General features: G+C 36.8%; 1 protein-coding gene across 1 annotated transcript; it reads left to right on the top strand.

Moving 5' to 3' along the window:
* The first annotated feature begins 17,094 nt into the window (after nucleotides 1-17,094).
* Nucleotides 17,095-17,888, top strand: LOC145132297 (protein LIGHT-DEPENDENT SHORT HYPOCOTYLS 3-like). Its single transcript, XM_079067035.1, has one exon. It carries the CDS (start codon nucleotides 17,230-17,232, stop codon nucleotides 17,758-17,760), a length of 531 nt encoding a protein of 176 aa, XP_078923161.1. The 5' UTR covers nucleotides 17,095-17,229; the 3' UTR covers nucleotides 17,761-17,888.
* The last annotated feature ends 266 nt before the right edge of the window (nucleotides 17,889-18,154 follow it).

Genomic DNA, 18,154 nt, shown 5'->3' on the forward strand with positions numbered 1-18,154 from the left:
CTTCCTCTCTCAGCGTGACACGTGGCGATTAGGGGCTGGAGAGACGTGACAACTTCTAGAATGTCATGCGCGTCACGCATACTCGTGCACGAAATTTTAAAATTTTAAAATTGCGTAACTTTTTCATTTAATCAAGCGTAGGTATCGACGGGATCAACAACTTTCATTTATACTCTGTCGGCAAATTATGACTTTATTTATTTCACACAGGCTTAGACTGTTAAAGCCCGTGTAAAATGCATAACTCTCTCATCCGGCGTCCGTTTTCAACTGTCTTTATATCGTTGAACTCTTATTAATGAGATCTCAAATTCTCGTTTAGATTGTTTCGGCTAAAAATCGTCCGATCTAAAATTTGATTTTTGAGTTGTACATTGCTATGCCGAATCATAGAAAAATCATAACTTCCTCTAACAGAATCATATTTAGACATTATCTATATGCACGCTCTCAATTTAACGACTAGTACGACTTTCGTTTAGATCACTTAGGCTAAAAAGTAATTTATCAAAAATTCAATTTTTACGATACGTAGAGTCGTGCTGGTTTAATCGCGAAACTTTGAAGAAGCATAACTTCTCCATGCGAAGTCAGATTTCAACGTTATTTATATGAATCCTTCTCACATACACTATAACTTTTTTTAAAATTATTTGTCATAGATAATCTTCTATCAAAAGTCATTTTTAACGTTTATTATCTCTAAATTGACTAGCCCAAATCTGCAGGTGTTACAAATCTCTTCTCACTTCTATCCACACTCTCAGTCTTATTCCAACTTCCACTTTATCGTTTCGAACTCCCTTTAAGAATTTATTTGGAACGTTTCCTTCATATGATCATCTTCGGGTTTTCGGGTGCCTTTTCTCTCCAAATCTCTCTTTCACTACTTCACATAAGCTTTCTCCCCAATCTTTTGTTTGTGTTTACCTTGGCCCTCTTCTGATCACCGTGGATATCATTGTCTTGATCTCATATCACAACGTGTCATTATCTCTCGTCATGTCACTTTTGATGAAGATCATTTCCCGTATTCTAACTTTCATTACAAACCATCCACATCTGATTATGATTCTTATCATTTAGATGATTCTACTCCCCCTTCCCCTTTGGTCCCTACTTCTGTTCCTCTCACTAAGAACTCTACCAATGACTTTACTTCTCCCAATAGTAGTCCCACCACCTTATCTACTCCCTCTCTTACTCCTACTCCCCCTCCCCTACCTCCTTTGACCCATCCTATGGTTACTCATTCATGCACTGGCTCTCTTCAACCTAAAAATATTTTTAACCTATCTGCCATTTCTGATATTTTCTCCTATTCCCCGCTCCACTTCTCAAGCCCTTTGTGACCCATACTGGAAGGCAACTATGGACTCTAAAATAACCGATTTTCAGTCCAATCACACTTGCGAGCTTGTTACTCCTCCCCCTTATGCCAACATTGTTGGTTGTCACTGGCTTTATCATCACAAGTTACAACAATGGAAAACTTAAATGTTATAAAGGTTGCCTGGTTGCTCAACGTTTCTCTTAGCTTCATGGCCTCAATTTTGATGACATTTTTAGTCTAGTCGTCAAACCCTTCACCATTCGTACTGTTCTGAGCATCGTGATATCCAAACACTGGCCTATTCATCAGATGGATATCAAAAGATTTTTCCTTCATGGTGACCTATGTGAGGAAGTCTATATGAAACAACCTCCGCGTATGTCAATCCCTCATTTTTTCTCATCGTGACTTTCGTCTTCGGAAGGCTCTTTATGGCCTCAAACAGGCCCCTCGTGCCTGGTACCAGTGATTTGCTGTCTTCATTACGTCTCTTGTCTTCACTAGTAATCACTCAGACTCTTTGTTATTCACTTATTATAATAGTTATGATCATATCCTTCTCCTTCTATATGTTGATGATATCATCCTCACTGCTGTCTCTTCTGACTCTTATCTCTCGCATCATTTTAACACTCATAAAATATGGTCCACATCAATCCTTCTGCCCCCCCCCCCCCGATCCTAATAGCCTGACAACTTGTCACCATTGAATTCAATGCGAAAAGTGAATGCTACCAGAATAACTGTAATCTTACATCATGCCCGGTCTACAACAACCAACCATTTCCTGGTTCCGATCATGCTGTGTCCTTTCCATGATCCTACGAAATGAACCACCCTGGCCTAACTTATCTGAAAGAATCTATGAATGCTACGAATCATTCTGTAGTCTAACAACACTTTCCCACACTATCTGACCGTATGAAGAATGTTACGGCTGCCCCGCAGTCGTACAATACTTTCCACACTATCTGGCCGCTAGTGAATGTTACGGCTACCCGCAGTCTTACAACACTTCCCACACTATCTGGCCGCTAGTGAATGCTACGGCTATCCCGCAGTCTTATAACACTTTCCACGTTGTCTCGCTGCTGGTGAATGCTACGACTATCCCGCAGTCTTAACACTTTCCACGCTGTCTCAATCGATGATTACCAATCCGAACACATCCAACGTCGAGCACACACATGATCTAACATCCCAAACTGAACGCATGTCCTAACTGGAATCCCCAACCTGATTCCCTAAAGCCTGCTATCAAACATTCCGATAACGCGATCTCATTATTGGCAAGTTTTCCGAACTTCCAACTCACACTATCCTCAATCCATACAGCCGCTTGGGCCGTCTTTCTTCCTGTCAAGGATGCGAAACTTTTCCAAGTTTCAATACTACTCCTACTTCTGAATCCCTGGATGAATCTCCCCCACTTTGATTCAACTAAATCCTCAAAGCACACAAGAATTGAAGGATTCCCATTTCTTCTTTCCTTACACGATTGACACGCTGACTACCAACGCCTAATCTTGCTAGTGATCCATTGCTAGCCCATTCCAAGACCACACAATTACTGAAGACTAGATGAACACTTTTCAAATCCCAGCAATATTGATAACTCCAGATAACGTGAAATGGTACCGTACTCAAATCATGGATTCCAATTAACCGATGCTCAAAGCAAAACTTCAGTAATAGACCACTTCCCTTGGCGACCCCATGAGTCAATCTGAGCACAATGAATGAACCCACCGAAACCTGTCGAGGGTGGATAACCACCCTGCTGAACCTTGACTGCAGACCTTCCGCATAATGCCTCTGAACCGATCTCGACCGTAACCAAGATAACATTGAACACTTCCATCCCGGAAAAGGGAAACAACCTTTTACTAACCACTAATAATTCATGGTATGCAATTGACATATGACATCACTTGAAAATATAATCCAAACACATGTAGAGAATAAACCTAGAGATACACTTACCCAAACCCTTGGAACAAAAAACTCCATCATGCAGTTTCCCGCACATGCTGCACTGACTTTGGCTCTGCTGGCCTCTCATCAGCTGATCAGAAGTCTTGGGTCTCTTCCTGGGACCCTCTAAAATATGAACATGATCTGACCTCCTCTTCTCAAAGTGATCCAAATCAATCTCCCGCCCTCGGGCTCTAGAGATCATATCATTCAGGGTCTCGCACCCTGAAATACTCACAAATTTCCTGCTATCATTTTGCGGCATATCATGATACCTTACTTTCTTCATCTCCTCGTCTGCTGCATACTGTGGTACCAATAAAGCCCTCTCCCGGAACTTGGCAGTGATCTCTGCCACAATTTTCGTAGTCTGGTGGAGGTCCTGGAACTCTTGTGCTAGCTGCTGCACCTCAATCACTGGTGAAAACTCGGCCCTGAACCTGGTCGAGAAGTCACTCCATGTCATCGCATCAATAGTGGCATCATCTCCAATAGCGTGTCCAACCTCCTCCTACAATCACGTGCTCTGTCCTTCAGGAAGCAGGAAGCAAGTCGGACCTTGTCCCCTTATGACAACGGCTGGAAAAAAAAAAGCGTTGGCGACATCTGCCAACCACCTGCTGCTAGAAATGGGGTCCCTAGCCCCATGATAGTCTGGAGCTCCACAAGCTCTAAACTCCTGGAATATCAATGTGCGCTCCCCTATCATGGCTGTCATCTCACTGCGGAATGCACTCAGCCTCTCATCAAGAATCTCCAAAATGCCCTCCTGGACCGTGCCAAAGATCACATGAGTCTGGTCAATGATACTGCGTGTAATCTCAGCTATAATAAACTCTCTCATCTGATCATCAAGTTGCCCGGCTCCAGAGCCCGAGCCAGATCCATCGTCGACACCAGAACCGCCAACTGGTCTATTACGTAGTGTCACCATGCTCAACATATCATAATAACCATCATAATACTCATCACTATCGAGGGATCACACATGCACCACAAGTTTCCTAGTTTTATCTCAGCCATCCTTGACTCGAGTACGGATCATCTTCTTTCAGTAGTACGTGCCCATACTACCTTCCACATCTATCCGTAATTTCCTCAAGAATTGCCTTGACTCCACCAAGTCCCTTTCACTTATACCGCTCCCAAAACTAATATCATCCTAGGATTTCCCTAGGGTAATCTCCGAATATGTAACTTAACATATTCGTTTACTAGTTAGTTAAAGATAACTAGAACTCCTAAAAGCACAAAGCAAGCAGCATTCGGGCATTGAGTAAACAAAACCAAGCATATCCTAATCAGCTCATCATATCACTGACTAATCAGTACTAGCATGTATTTCAATAAGCTCATACAGTAGCCATACAAGGCATCCTTCCTAGATCCTTAGATCTAATCTAGCATGCAGTTCTCATACATATACAGCAGACATACAAGGCGTCCTTTCTAGATCATTAGCCCTAATCTAGCATGCAGTCCTCATAATCATATCATATCATAACAAACATCTATGGGTAATTTGGGAGAACTTACTTGAGCTTGGCTGATTGCATGCATTACACCCTTTTCTCTTTTTAAAATCCTTTTTATAAAAATGGTTTTCTTTTGAAAATTTTCATACCAACTCCTCAGTTTGAGTTCAGACATACCTGAGAGTGTGCCCGAATCCCTCAAACCAAGGCTCTGATACCAACTTTTAACACTAAAAAAATATGGTCCAAAAATTTCATTTTTTAATATTTAAATAAAACCATAGTTATCAAAACGTTCCATCAAAACACGAGTCAAAGTATTTCAAAACATTATTATCAGAGTTTCCAAATCAAAACATCAGAGTAAACATCCCAGGCTAAACATCATGGTGTGTGCAATGCAGTCATCCCGAGCTCTTCCTTTTGCTACTAGAAGTACCTGAAACCAAAACTGAAAACCGTAAGCACAAAGCTTAGTGAGCTTCCCCAAACTACCACATACCATACACGTAATCACATAATCACATATAACATATCATGGGCCCCGCCCCTTCATCGGGCCCTGCCCGGCATCGGACAATGTTCGGCATCGGGCCCTACTCGGCATCATATAATGTCCGGTATCGGGCCCCGCCCGACATCAAACTGTAGTCTGGAAAGCATATGTGACAACCCGAAATTTCTATTATGTACAACCATTCACTTCAATAGAAGTCAGAACTGTTTCTGTTAACTTTCAAGCTTTTTGGAATAAGTTTGAGTGTTTTAAGATTAGTACTTCAGGAGATAACAGGAGAGAGGATGCCCTAGGGTTTATTGTGCAACAATAATTTCCCAAAACTCCAAGAGTTTGGAGTTTACGGCCTAAACAAAGGTGTTTACGGCCGTAAACCCTAAAAGGGGGTATAAATATGACACTTAGTCATATTTTACCACTTTTCACATTTTCAAGATCCAAAACCAAATTCTCTCTCAAGTATCATCCAACATTTCTTCAAGATCTTCAACTTGTAAGTGTTTCTAGCCCTAATAAGTTGATATCTATCCTAATCTAGTGATTTAACATGATTCCATCCATGAAATCATTCCAAAAGTGTAGATCTTCAAGTTTCACCAAGAACACCAAGAACACACACTAGTGTTCTTGGACTTTTAGCACCTTTTCAAGCTTCTACCTAGTAAGTACTCCTACCCTAGTGTATTATAAAGCTTGTTACACTTCTAAACATCAAGAAAACACCCAAGAAACACAAGATCAAGGTGTTTACGGTCCAAGATGTTCTTGGACCGTAAACCCTAAAAAGGGTGCCAAAGTGTGCCCTAGTCCCTTCTAAGCCTTGGAAACTAGTCTAGACCCCTTCCTTGTTGTGCTTAGGACTCAAAACAACCAAAAGACCATAAATCATTTGGGTTTACGGCCGTAAACCCAAAGGGAAATGGTCTAAGAACCGTAAACTCCTAAAAAGGAGTGAAATGGTGCCCTAATCTCTTCCTAAGGCTTAAACATGAAGTGGGAATGCTTCTTGTGATCTTTAAGGCTTCAAAGCACAAAATGGTCAAGAAACATGAGTTTACGGCCGTAAACTCAAGGAGTTATGGTCACAAAACCGTAAACTCCAAGGGAGTTTACCCTTGAACCCCAAACTCAATAGCAAGGTCCTACCACCCTTAGATGCAATCCTTATGACTTATAGCACTTAAATCAAGTGTTTTACAGGTCTTAGGATGTCTTAAACTTGGTTAATTAGTTGTTTTATGACTAATTGGATACATATATGGGATTATATGTTAACTAGGATCATTGTGTGTGTACAAGTCTTCACTTGACACTTAGGATCCTACATCATTCAGTTCATCCGCAACCACCCATTACAGGTGAGTTCATACCCCTTAATCAATCTTTTAAATGATTTTAAATGCTTTCATGGGGGGGGGGAATACAAGTAGAAAACAAGAAGTTATAGAATCAATCACATGTGATTTATAACTGTGTTTTCAACCAACTGATTTCACATACTTCAAAATGTGATAAATACAATAGTTTTCGGCTGTTTTATACTTTGTTATCAAATGATTTACTTTTGAATCTTTTTATAAACTGACATCAAGTCATCATTATTTATTGTTCAAAACTCTTAAATGTTTTACAAAACCTCTTTCAACTTATTGTTAAAAACCATATATATACACTTATGTTTCACATACATATGTATTGATATGAGAGCTTTCATTCTTTCTTCAGTTCCAACACTCTTGTGTAGCAAGGGTGTATAAACCTACTTGGACATTCAATTTACATTCCAGTAAACTATTATAGGTATAGTTTAGGGAATACAAACTACTATTCCTATTACAAGGAATTACACAAGAGTCAGTTCATTCATGAGTCTATACTAATACATTACATGCAATATGAAGAGATACTATTACATGGATATCATTACATGGATACTTTTACATGGATACTTTTACATGGATTCTGTTACATAGATACTATATGATGAGATACTATTACATATTATATGTGTAGATACTATTATATATGTACGGGACTAACCATTCTACACCCAGCTGTTAGCTACAGAGGGAAAATGCACATCGACGGATGTCTACGGTTAATACTATTCGGCAATAACTATGCCGTGTTTATCCTAGTACCAAAGGATAATACTTTAATGATTATATAATTTCACTTTTACTTTTATTTTGTGACACATTCACATAAATGATGAGGTAGACTATATATTTATAATAATAGTCGTACATGGGAAAAACTTTCATTTATACAGAAAGGCAACCTTCAAGCAGTCGGGTCTTGGTAGAAGACTACTTTTTATACTAGTAGGAAATATGGGATTTTCTAGGGTTTTCACACTTATACTAAATGTTTCATCAAATATTTACAAGTCTTTCATAACAACTTTTCAAATCAATGACACCATAATACTTATGAATTCACCAGCTTTATGCTGATCTACACTTTCAAAATAACTTGTATTCTCAGGTCACCAGTAGACAAGTACGATGACCAGGTTTTGAGAAGACGGAGCACAGACAAGACTCGTCTTTTATTTTGATTACATATTTTGGTGTCTTATTACTATGAAAGAACACTCATGTATTAAAACTTTACTTTTAATGCAATGGATGATGTTGTTGCTTGTTTACTACTTTGCACTGTTATGATACTTTACATGACGTCCTCCACCCCTGAACGTTTTCGCCGTTCTTGGTTTTGGGGTGTGACAGCATATAATCATATCAACAATACACAAATATTAAACACATAGCCATAAGCATATAAACATTCATCGGGCACCGCCCGACATCGGACCGAAATCCGGAAAACATATAAACATTCATCAGGCACTGCCCGACATCGGACCGAAATCTGGAAAGCATATAAACATTCATCGGACATCGCCCGACATCGAGCCGAAATCCGGAAAGCATATAAACATTCATCGAGCAATGCCCGAAATCGGACCGAAATCCGAAAAGCATATAAACACAGACACCTGCAAGAATCACGAAGACATCAAGCATACAAACATTCCTTGGGCATCGCCTAGCATCGGACCGTAGTCCGGAAAGCATATAAACATTCATCAGGCATCGCCCGACATCGGATCGAAATCCGGAATCATACAGTCATCCATATGGCCCGACATTGGTGCCTTCGACCCGTTCCTATAGGATAAAAATCACCTCAAGTGCTGAAGCTCATCGCAAGAAATCCCTAGCTGCTGCCCTGCCGGCTTCCCGTGCTATCAATACCAGAACCAAATAAAATCTTCGTTAATAGGCCAAAACCCTCAAGTTTCGCACAAGGTCAAACTTGGTCAAAACTCAACGGTCAACGGAAGTCAAAGTCAACAAGTCAAACTTCAGGCTGAGTATGCCCAGCGTACTCAGCTCGTACGCATAACGTACTTACCAACCAGAATCGGGATCCCATGTGAGTACGCACAGCGTACTCGAAGGTACGCCCGACGTACCCAGCCAAATGACACTTTTCCATTAAGTGCTTAATCTCTTAAGTCCTTTTGATCCAACACTCAAATCTAGTCCCACTACATCATTCTAAGTCATAAAGTTTCCACCTTTATGACTTTCCATGTCTAGAAAAGGTCCAAAAGCTAAAACCTTAACTTATTAATCCATTAAGACATCATGGCACTCTCATGGAAGGTATAGAAGGATCATGATTACATTTTTATGGATCCTAAAAGCTCCATAATGGATAAAGTTTCCAACTTTATCCTTTAGAATGGTCCAAACCACCAAGATCTAGCCTTTCAGCATCAAATGGGACCAAAAGTGCATCTTTTTCAACTTAATCCATTAAGTCCAAGTCTCTAACCTTCATATCTTAATCACAATGATGTTTAGATGGATCAAGTTTCCAACTTTATCCATAACAAGGTCACAAACTTTCAAGATCTAAACTTCATGCACTAAAATGTGACAACCCGAAATTTCTATCTTGTAAAGCCATTCAATTCAATCAAGAGTCAAACTTGTTTCTGCTATATTTTAGCATTGTTAAGGGTTTGTTTGAGTGTTATAAGCCTAGTACATTCAAGGTTTAAGTGTTAGGAAGTATCTACTAGAGTTCGTTGTGCAACATTCAAGCCGGAAAACTCCATCACTTGGAGTTTACGACCGTAAAATAGAGCTTACGGTCGTAAGCTCTTGTTTGGCCGTGAGCTAGTCTCTTAAGTGAGATATTCCTTCATTTCTCTTCACTTCTCACAATTCCAACTCAATAACACTCATTTCTCTCTCAAGTATCATCAAGAACACTTCAATTTCTCGACAAATTTGTAAGTGATTCTTTCTATATTAGTTGATATCCTTCTTAATCTAGTAAAACCCTATGATTTCATCCATGAATTCATCTCTTTTGGGCTTAGATCTTCAAATCACCAAGAACACCAAGAACACACACTAGTTTCTTTAGGCCGTGAACACCCCTTCAAGCTTCCAAATCGTAAGTATCCTTTCCATATGCTAGATATCCATTAGAAGCTCTTGAAAAACGTCCAAGAATCAACCATTTTAGCTTGAACATCAAGAGTTTACGGCCATAGTTTCTCCCTTGGCCGTAAACCCTTCTCAAGAACATCTTTGGTCGTGAACTCAAGCCATTTCATGTGTTGGCCGTAAACATCTTTGGCCGTAAACACCCATGGCCGTGAACACACCTAGGCCGTAAACACACACTTGTGTGGCCGTGAACACCCTTTATACAATCATATGTGATTGTAACACTTCATTCCAAGTGTTTCCTAGTCCCTAAGGTTGTTTCCTAACATTATTAGTTGTTATATACACTAATTATATACATATATGTGTCATTATATGCTTAATAGGACCCGTTTGTGCTCGAGACTTCACTTGACACTTAGCATCCTATATCGATCTTACATTCGAATCACTCACTACAGGTGAGTTCATACCCCTTAACTTATCTTTTAAATGATTTTAAATTCTTTTATGGGGGGGGGGGGGAATACAAGTAGAAAACATTATAGTTATTGTATCAATCACATGTGATTAATAACTATCAAACAAGTGGATTTCTTATACTTCAAAACTGTGGTATCAAACAAACTGTTTCAAATCGTTTTATAAACTCTTTTATATGCTAAACTCTTTATCAAACTCTTTTAAACTTATATATTGTCAAAATCATGTCTATATGTTGAAAGGGCTTAGGACTGATAACTCACTTTATTTCATGTTCCTTGTTTGGGTGTGGACTTAGAGTATCGGTTGTTTGTCCGAGTGTCGTTTGAATCTTTGTTATATATTATGTATATGTATGTAGATATAAAAGTTCTTCCAATCAGTTCAATACCTTTGGGTAGCAAAGGTGTACAAACATGATCAGTCATTCAAACAACAATACTAGTAAACTATAATAGGTATAGTTTAGGAAGTTACTACTTACTATTTCTAGAACAATGAAACATACAAGAGTCAGTTCATACAAGAGTCAGTTCAAACATACTATACACTAGAACATAGAGAACCTACTATACACTAGAACACAGAGAACATACTATACACTAGAACAGAGAGAACATACTACACTAATACAATAACAAAGATAACATTAATGTGAGCCACTACTTCATGGAACGAAAATATACTTTTGTGTCACGTTTTTTAACCAGAGTCTCTTGGAGGGAGAGCGTGAGTTTGTGTATAGATCTATACGGGATTGACCATCCTACACCTTGTTGCTAGCTACAGTGGGACCTGCAGGTCTACGGGTGACGAATGTCATACCATTTCGACGTGTTTGATCGCCGTGTTTACTAGTCAATCAAGTATGGTTATAATCTCATCATATTTTACCTTAATTAAACAACTGGTTTAAGGTAGTTAGTACATTTGTAGTTACTTATATACAATACTAATGTACATCGTCATTTTCCCATTTCATTCATATAGTGATCTTCTCACATAAACGGTAATGTAAACTATTTTTTGGTAATGATAGTCATACTTGGGAAAAACACTCACTTTTACAAAAGGATAAACATACAAAACAGTTGGGTCTTGGTAGAAGACTACTTTAGTAGAAAATATAGGATTTTCTAGGGAGTATACAAACATTTACATCAAACACTTACAAACATTTACATCAAACTTATACAAACAATGACACTAAAATACTTATGAACTCACCAGCTTTAATGTTGATCTACTCTTTCAAAATAACTTGTATTCTCAGGTCACCACTAGACAGGTACCAATGACCAGGTTTTAAGAAGACGGAGCATATTCAAGACTCGTCTTTTATTTTGATTCATATTTTGGTGTCTTTCAACCTATACACAGAACACACTTGTATTAAATTATACTATTAATGCAATGGATGATGTTGTTGCTTGTTTTACTATTATGCATTGTTATGATACTATACATGACGTCCTCCGCCCCCGAACGTTTCCGCCGTTCTGGTTTGGGGGTGTGACATAAAATGACCAAAAGCTCATAACATCCAAAACTAGCTAGATCTGACAAATGCATCATCAAGATTCAAAATTTATACCTCTTGAAGATAGATCAAGGTGAACAAAGTCCAGATCTACAAGCTCCAATGCAACCAACACTTCTACAAGAAGTTCCTTCTTCTCCAAGGTGCACCATGCATGCTCCAAAGCACTCAAAATCACCTTCTTTTAGCTCAAAAGGCTTATATAAGGTTAGGGTTTCATGAAAGGGGTGTTGGAGGGGTGGAGGCTGAGAATGGAGTGGGTTTGGGGGAGTTAAGGAGCTTAAAAAGGGATTAAACCATGAAAATAGGGTTTAAACCACGAAAATAGGGTTTGGGCACTGATTGTGTACGCACAACATACTCCTGGTACGCCCAACGTACTCAGGATTCCATTAGTAAGCCCATCGTACACCTTTTTGTATGCCCAACGTACTCAACTTGGCCCAAACCACCGAAACTTCAAACGGTCAAAACTTCTTCGTTCTAACTCCGTTTTCGACGTTCTTTATATCCACAGAAAGGTATTGAAGAGCTCTACAACCCTATATAATTAATTTTGACTTAAAACACATCGAACTAAAACCCATAATTCATAAAAGAAGTCTGAAACACTACATTCCCATTTTACCCTTTGACTCCAAAGTGCAAACCGAACTATTGGGTCAGCACATCCAAATGGGCCTAAATCTTACCTTTTAAAAGGACCTAATCCTTATGAAAAATGATGACTGGCCACAGCCCCAAGCAACGAAGCAAATCCGAAACCGATTGTTACAATCATCTTGCGTCTCTCCTCTGAATTTCCATGTTTGACTTAGGTCCTCTCTCATTCTTCCTTGGCATTGATGTTTCTCGATCTGAAAGGGCCTGTTCTTATCTCATACTACCTTTGAGTAGGAAATTCTCTAGTGTAATGATATGTCCTTTTATAACCCGTGCGATACCCCTGCTGACACAAAATCTAAACTATCTCCTCATGACACTCATAATTTTGATCACACTCTCTACAGGAGTTTTATCAGTTCCTTACAATATCTGAACTTTATGTGTCCTGGTATTTCTTATGTCGTTCAGCAAATCTGCCTCTACATGCATGATCCCCGCGAAGCTCACTTTCTTTCCCTTAAACACATTCTTCGCTATCTTCAGGGGTACCTTATCTCATGGTCTTTCTATTAAACCCTCCTCAATTGATCGCTTGGTATCTTACAATGATGCTGGTTGAGCCGGATGTCCTTATATTTGTTGGTCCACGTCTAGGTTCTGTGTTTATCTTGGCATCAATCTCTTCTCGTGGTCCTCCAAATGACATCATGTTGTTTCTCATTCCTCAGTTGAGGCTGAGTATTGTGGGGTGGTAAATGTAGTTGCTGAAGCTTCCTGGGTTTGCGATCTTCTTCTTGAGTTATATTGTCCATTATCTAAAGCTACGATTGTGCTTTGCTATAATGTGAGTGTCATGTATTTATCTTCTAACCCTATACAATACCAACATACCAAACAAGTGGAAATAGATTTACATTTTGTTAGGGAACATGTTGCTATTAGACATATGCATGTTCCACATGTGCCATCAGCTTATCAAAATGCATATATTTACTAAGGGTTTTCCTACTCAGTTATTTTTGGGCTTTCGGGACAGTTTGAACATTTGTAAACCCCATGCTCAAACTGAGGGGGGTGTTAGTTTATGTTGTATTTTATACTTCTTGTATAGAGTAGGGACCCCATTGTAACTTTGTGTTTTATATATATATATATATATATATATATATATATATATATACACACACACACACACATACATACTGATATACACGCCTCGCACATGAGGCTTTTTCCCATAATTATCACAATATCATGATATCCCAAGAAGGAGTATGTAACATCATGTTTTGTGATTAGTAGTATGAGCCTTGTAAGATGCCATGGACAATTTAACATGTAAAATCTATGTAAAGTATTAAGGACTTAATTTGATAAGGAAGGGTATTTTAGACATTTCTCTTGTAGACATAAAACCTTGTGTAATTTAATTGTGACGAATGGTTTAAACATTGATATGGTGGTGGAATGTAGTGAAATATTTGTAAATTTTTGTAACTATGGTTGTATGGATTAAGAAGGGTAAAATAGATAATAAGTAGCTAAAAGTTTGCAACAAAGGACAAAACACGTCAAGAGGTAAAATGTGGCGCGTTTTCGAGGTGAAGATCGAGTTACGTAAAATGAACTATGACAAGAACATACTTCTGGAAAAACGTGACGCGAGGGTATGTGACACAACATGTTTTGAAAGTAGATTGCTATGGATTATTAGTGTACAACATATGAGATTCCAATATTTCCTACTTAGTTATCCAATTCCTTTCTAAAACTCATTGATTCCTTATTTTCCTTCACCTTATGTTCCATCAATTATTTTCGAGTATTCACTTACCAATAAGTTATGACAAACCCTTAACTTTCTACGTGGATTATAAGTCGTAGTTGAGGTCCAAATTTGGGAATGCTTCTCACGGTGACAAGGTTGAGCATAGTCAAGTGTAATCCTACTCTTAGAAATGTGTGAACTTGACTTGGAAAATGTTGATGAAGATGACGATGCCATATCAGGACCCCGTTGAAGAAGGGGATGAAGAGATGAGAGTAAACCCTAATTTGGTAGTTGAATGTGTAAATATGCATTAAATAAGCCAATTCAAAAAAATGTCATGTCATTATTTAATTTGAGGTAACTGGTTATCTCAAGATATCACAAGGCTTTATGTGATTTTTTGGGTACTTTGTTGGTGTTTTCTGTATAAATTCTTTAATTTAATGGTCTTTTTTGCACTAGAAAAAGAAAAATTATATTTTTTGTACATATTTGAAACTTTGTTACCTTTTTATGTCATTTTCCCTAAATAAATATAATACTAAACAAGTAATATATTTAATTTTTTCATGTACAACCTACATGTAAAGGTAATTGATATATGCAATGTTCTAAAAAGCTCGTCATGGCTCCGCCATGGCTCCAAAGCTTATATTTTCCGCCAAACTTTGACTAAATGTCGCTTTAAGTCACATATGTATAAAAAAATGAATATTAGTAGAATATATATATATATATATATATATATATATATATATATATATATATATATATATATATAATTATTAATTATATATAAATTTGTCACCTTAAGTCACGCTTTACAAACGACGTGGCTCGCCACGACTCAAAAAAGCTTGAAGCTTGACATTGTCGCCAAGTCACGCCTTACGTTATTTAGAACATTGGATATATGATATGGTTCTAATATACATCAATCTTGCTAGCTTGTTTTCTATAAAATTCTTGTTGTTCAATATATATATATATATATATATATATATATATATATATATGTGTGTGTGTGTAAACGATTAACCATTAGTACAAAATTGATATAGGTCACATAAGAAAAAAACGTGATCATATCTTTTTTTGCCACATTTTTTTCCATCGCAAGTGTTACCAAAGATCGCGTCGTTTTAGATATCAAACGACGAAATTGAAATCTAAAGGTTGTAACAATGTGAAAAACATGGCCATATCACAAAAATGTATCTATTAGATTCCAATATTTGTTTTTGTAATCAAACATTTTGTCCACTGATTATGACCATAAATTCTTTAGAAACACAAATGTTTTTTATAGTAACTATTGTTTATCTAACAACCATATAAATTTATTTTTAATGTGACATTGTTATTATTAGTCACAAAATAAATTGATTATTGAGACTATAGAGACATCAATTTAAAAAACCATGGCCTAAAGTATTGTAATCAAACATTTTGTGCGTTAACTGTGTCCATAAACTCTTTCTAGGAATATAAACGTTTTTTTATAGTGATTATTGTTTATCCAACGATCACAAAAATTTATTTTTGTTGTGACTTTTGCTATTATTTAGTCACAAAAAGAATTTGTTATTGAGATTATAGACACATCAATTTAAGAAAACCATGGCTAAAAGTGTTCTAGTAATCAAATATTTTATCCAACAACAAGTGGTTATAAATTCATTTCTAGAAAGTGGTTTGTCAATAATAATTATTTTTCATCCAATGACCACATTAATATTTTTTTCACCTTGACCTTTGTTTTTGTTTAGTCACAAAATGGATTGTTTTGTAAGAGTTTAGACCTGATTTAAGAAAAACATGGTAAAAGTGTTTACAAATACACAATTGCTTTTTTTTTTAACATGTTTATCTTTTAACTTATAAACATATGAATTGCTTTCAAAAAAACAAACATTCCACCATTCAGACATACATGTACGACATATAACTATATATTGTATATTGTTTCCAACACAAAATACCAATTAAACATTGAGTATTAATTGTCCACACAAAGCACTAGGCCATTATTCCTTACACCAATAATATGTTTTCACTATATATATATATATATATATATATATATATATATATATATATATATATATATATATATATTATTAAGTGTCACTATTGTAAACATCATTATTTCAAGTTTATAACAAAGACGTGATAATTTTTAATAACATGTATTTTAAAAAATTTAATATTCTAAGCGCATCTAACTTAAAACTAAATAATAGAAATTATATTTAAGAGAGTCATGGTTAGATTATTGTGTTCTAACTATGTATTGTGTGCATATATAATTGATTGTGAATCAATCATTTTAGTTATTTTAATAAACTAATTAACGCATATTACGTGTTAAATATATAAAAAGTATTAATTAAATTTTCAGCATTTAATATCTATTAATTAGTTTCTTAAAATAACTAAAATGATTGGTTCACAATCAATCTTACATGCACACAATAAATAGTAGAAACATTTGAACCTAACTCATAAGAATAACCAAAACATATGAGTGGTGACAGAATTCTTTTTCCAAAATTTATTATCTCAAAATCAAAAATAGGCTTAACGAATTGTTATATTTGTGCGAATTTGACTAATTTTTTATTCATTTTATTTTTTTATTTTTTTTATTTTTTTAATTTAGAATAACTTTAGTTTTACAAATGATTTAAATTTTTTCTACATCTTCGTTATACCAATGCATTTTAATTAAAAATTCTCCATTGTTTGGTATGCCAAAGCATTTTACAGTGTTCTCTCTTATCACTCAATCAAAAATCTCTGGAAGGTAAATATATAAAAGTTTAAAGTAAGACTACAGTTTTGGTATTGCCACTTTTGCCCTATTTTAGGAAATCAAATTCTCTCTCTGTATATATACTATTCTTGTGATTAGAAAGGAAACCCTAGAAATACAATATCATTTAAAAAGATACCCAAAAAAGAAAGAGAAAGAGACATACATCAGTCTTAGATCTTCCCGAAAGTATCAAAATTTACCAAAACCCTAAGGATCAAGAAGTAAAAAACCCTAACTTGAATGGATCCTTACTCAGAAAGCTATAGCAACAGTCCCCAAGATTCCGGTAGCTTCTCCACCGTTGCATCTGGCTCCTCCTCCACGTCTCCAGCAGTGGCCACCACCCCTAGCCGCTACGAGAACCAGAAACGCCGAGATTGGAACACCTTCTGCCAGTACCTGAGAAACCACCATCCACCACTCTTTGTTTCACAATGCAGTGGTGCAAATGTGCTTGAATTCCTTTGTTACCTTGACCAGTTTGGAAAGACTAAGGTTCATAACTTGATATGTCCGTTTTATGGGCATCCAACCCCGCCCGGCCCTTGTCCTTGTCCACTGCGACAAGCTTGGGGTAGTCTGGATGCTCTGATTGGCCGTCTTAGGGCGGCTTATGAGGAGAACGGTGGTTCTCCTGAGACGAACCCTTTTGGAGTTCGAGCCGTGAGGCTTTACCTTCGAGAGGTTCGTGATTTGCAATCAAAAGCAAGAGGGATCAGCTACGAGAAGAAGAAACGAAAACGGTTGCCTCCACAAGGTGATGTTTCATGAAGTCAACAAACACAAATGATGCAGATGACTATTATGTTGGATCTTGGTATGCATTGATCTTTAATTTTCTTTTTACTTTGTGTTCTTCCCATGTTGAATTATATCAAGACTGAAGAGTACTTATCTTTTGTTGAATTATCAAGACTGAAGAGTACTTCTAACTCTTGTTCTTGCTCAAGGAACTACTGCTAGTGCTAGTTTTAATTAGTTTTCATTGATATCTAGAAAATAATGTCAAAAATGAATAATCCTGTTGTTAATTACATAACATCAGTTATGTGTCGTACTATTCACTTTTCCAACCATCACACTTGATCACTTCAAATTCGTTATCAAGACTAACATAAAATGCCAAAAACACTGTACATATGCAATGACGTTTGGTTTTCTTTTT

Source organism: Lactuca virosa, chromosome 8 (assembly GCF_052849685.1).
Source record: "Lactuca virosa cultivar CGN04683 chromosome 8, Lactuca_virosa_CGN04683_v6, whole genome shotgun sequence".
Lineage (NCBI taxonomy): Eukaryota > Viridiplantae > Streptophyta > Magnoliopsida > Asterales > Asteraceae > Lactuca > Lactuca virosa.

What these genes read in the sequence shown, in the direction of transcription:
- LOC145132297 (XM_079067035.1), top strand. Translation starts at nt 17,230, where the DNA reads ATGGATCCTTACTCAGAAAGCTATAGCAACAGTCCCCAAGATTCCGGT.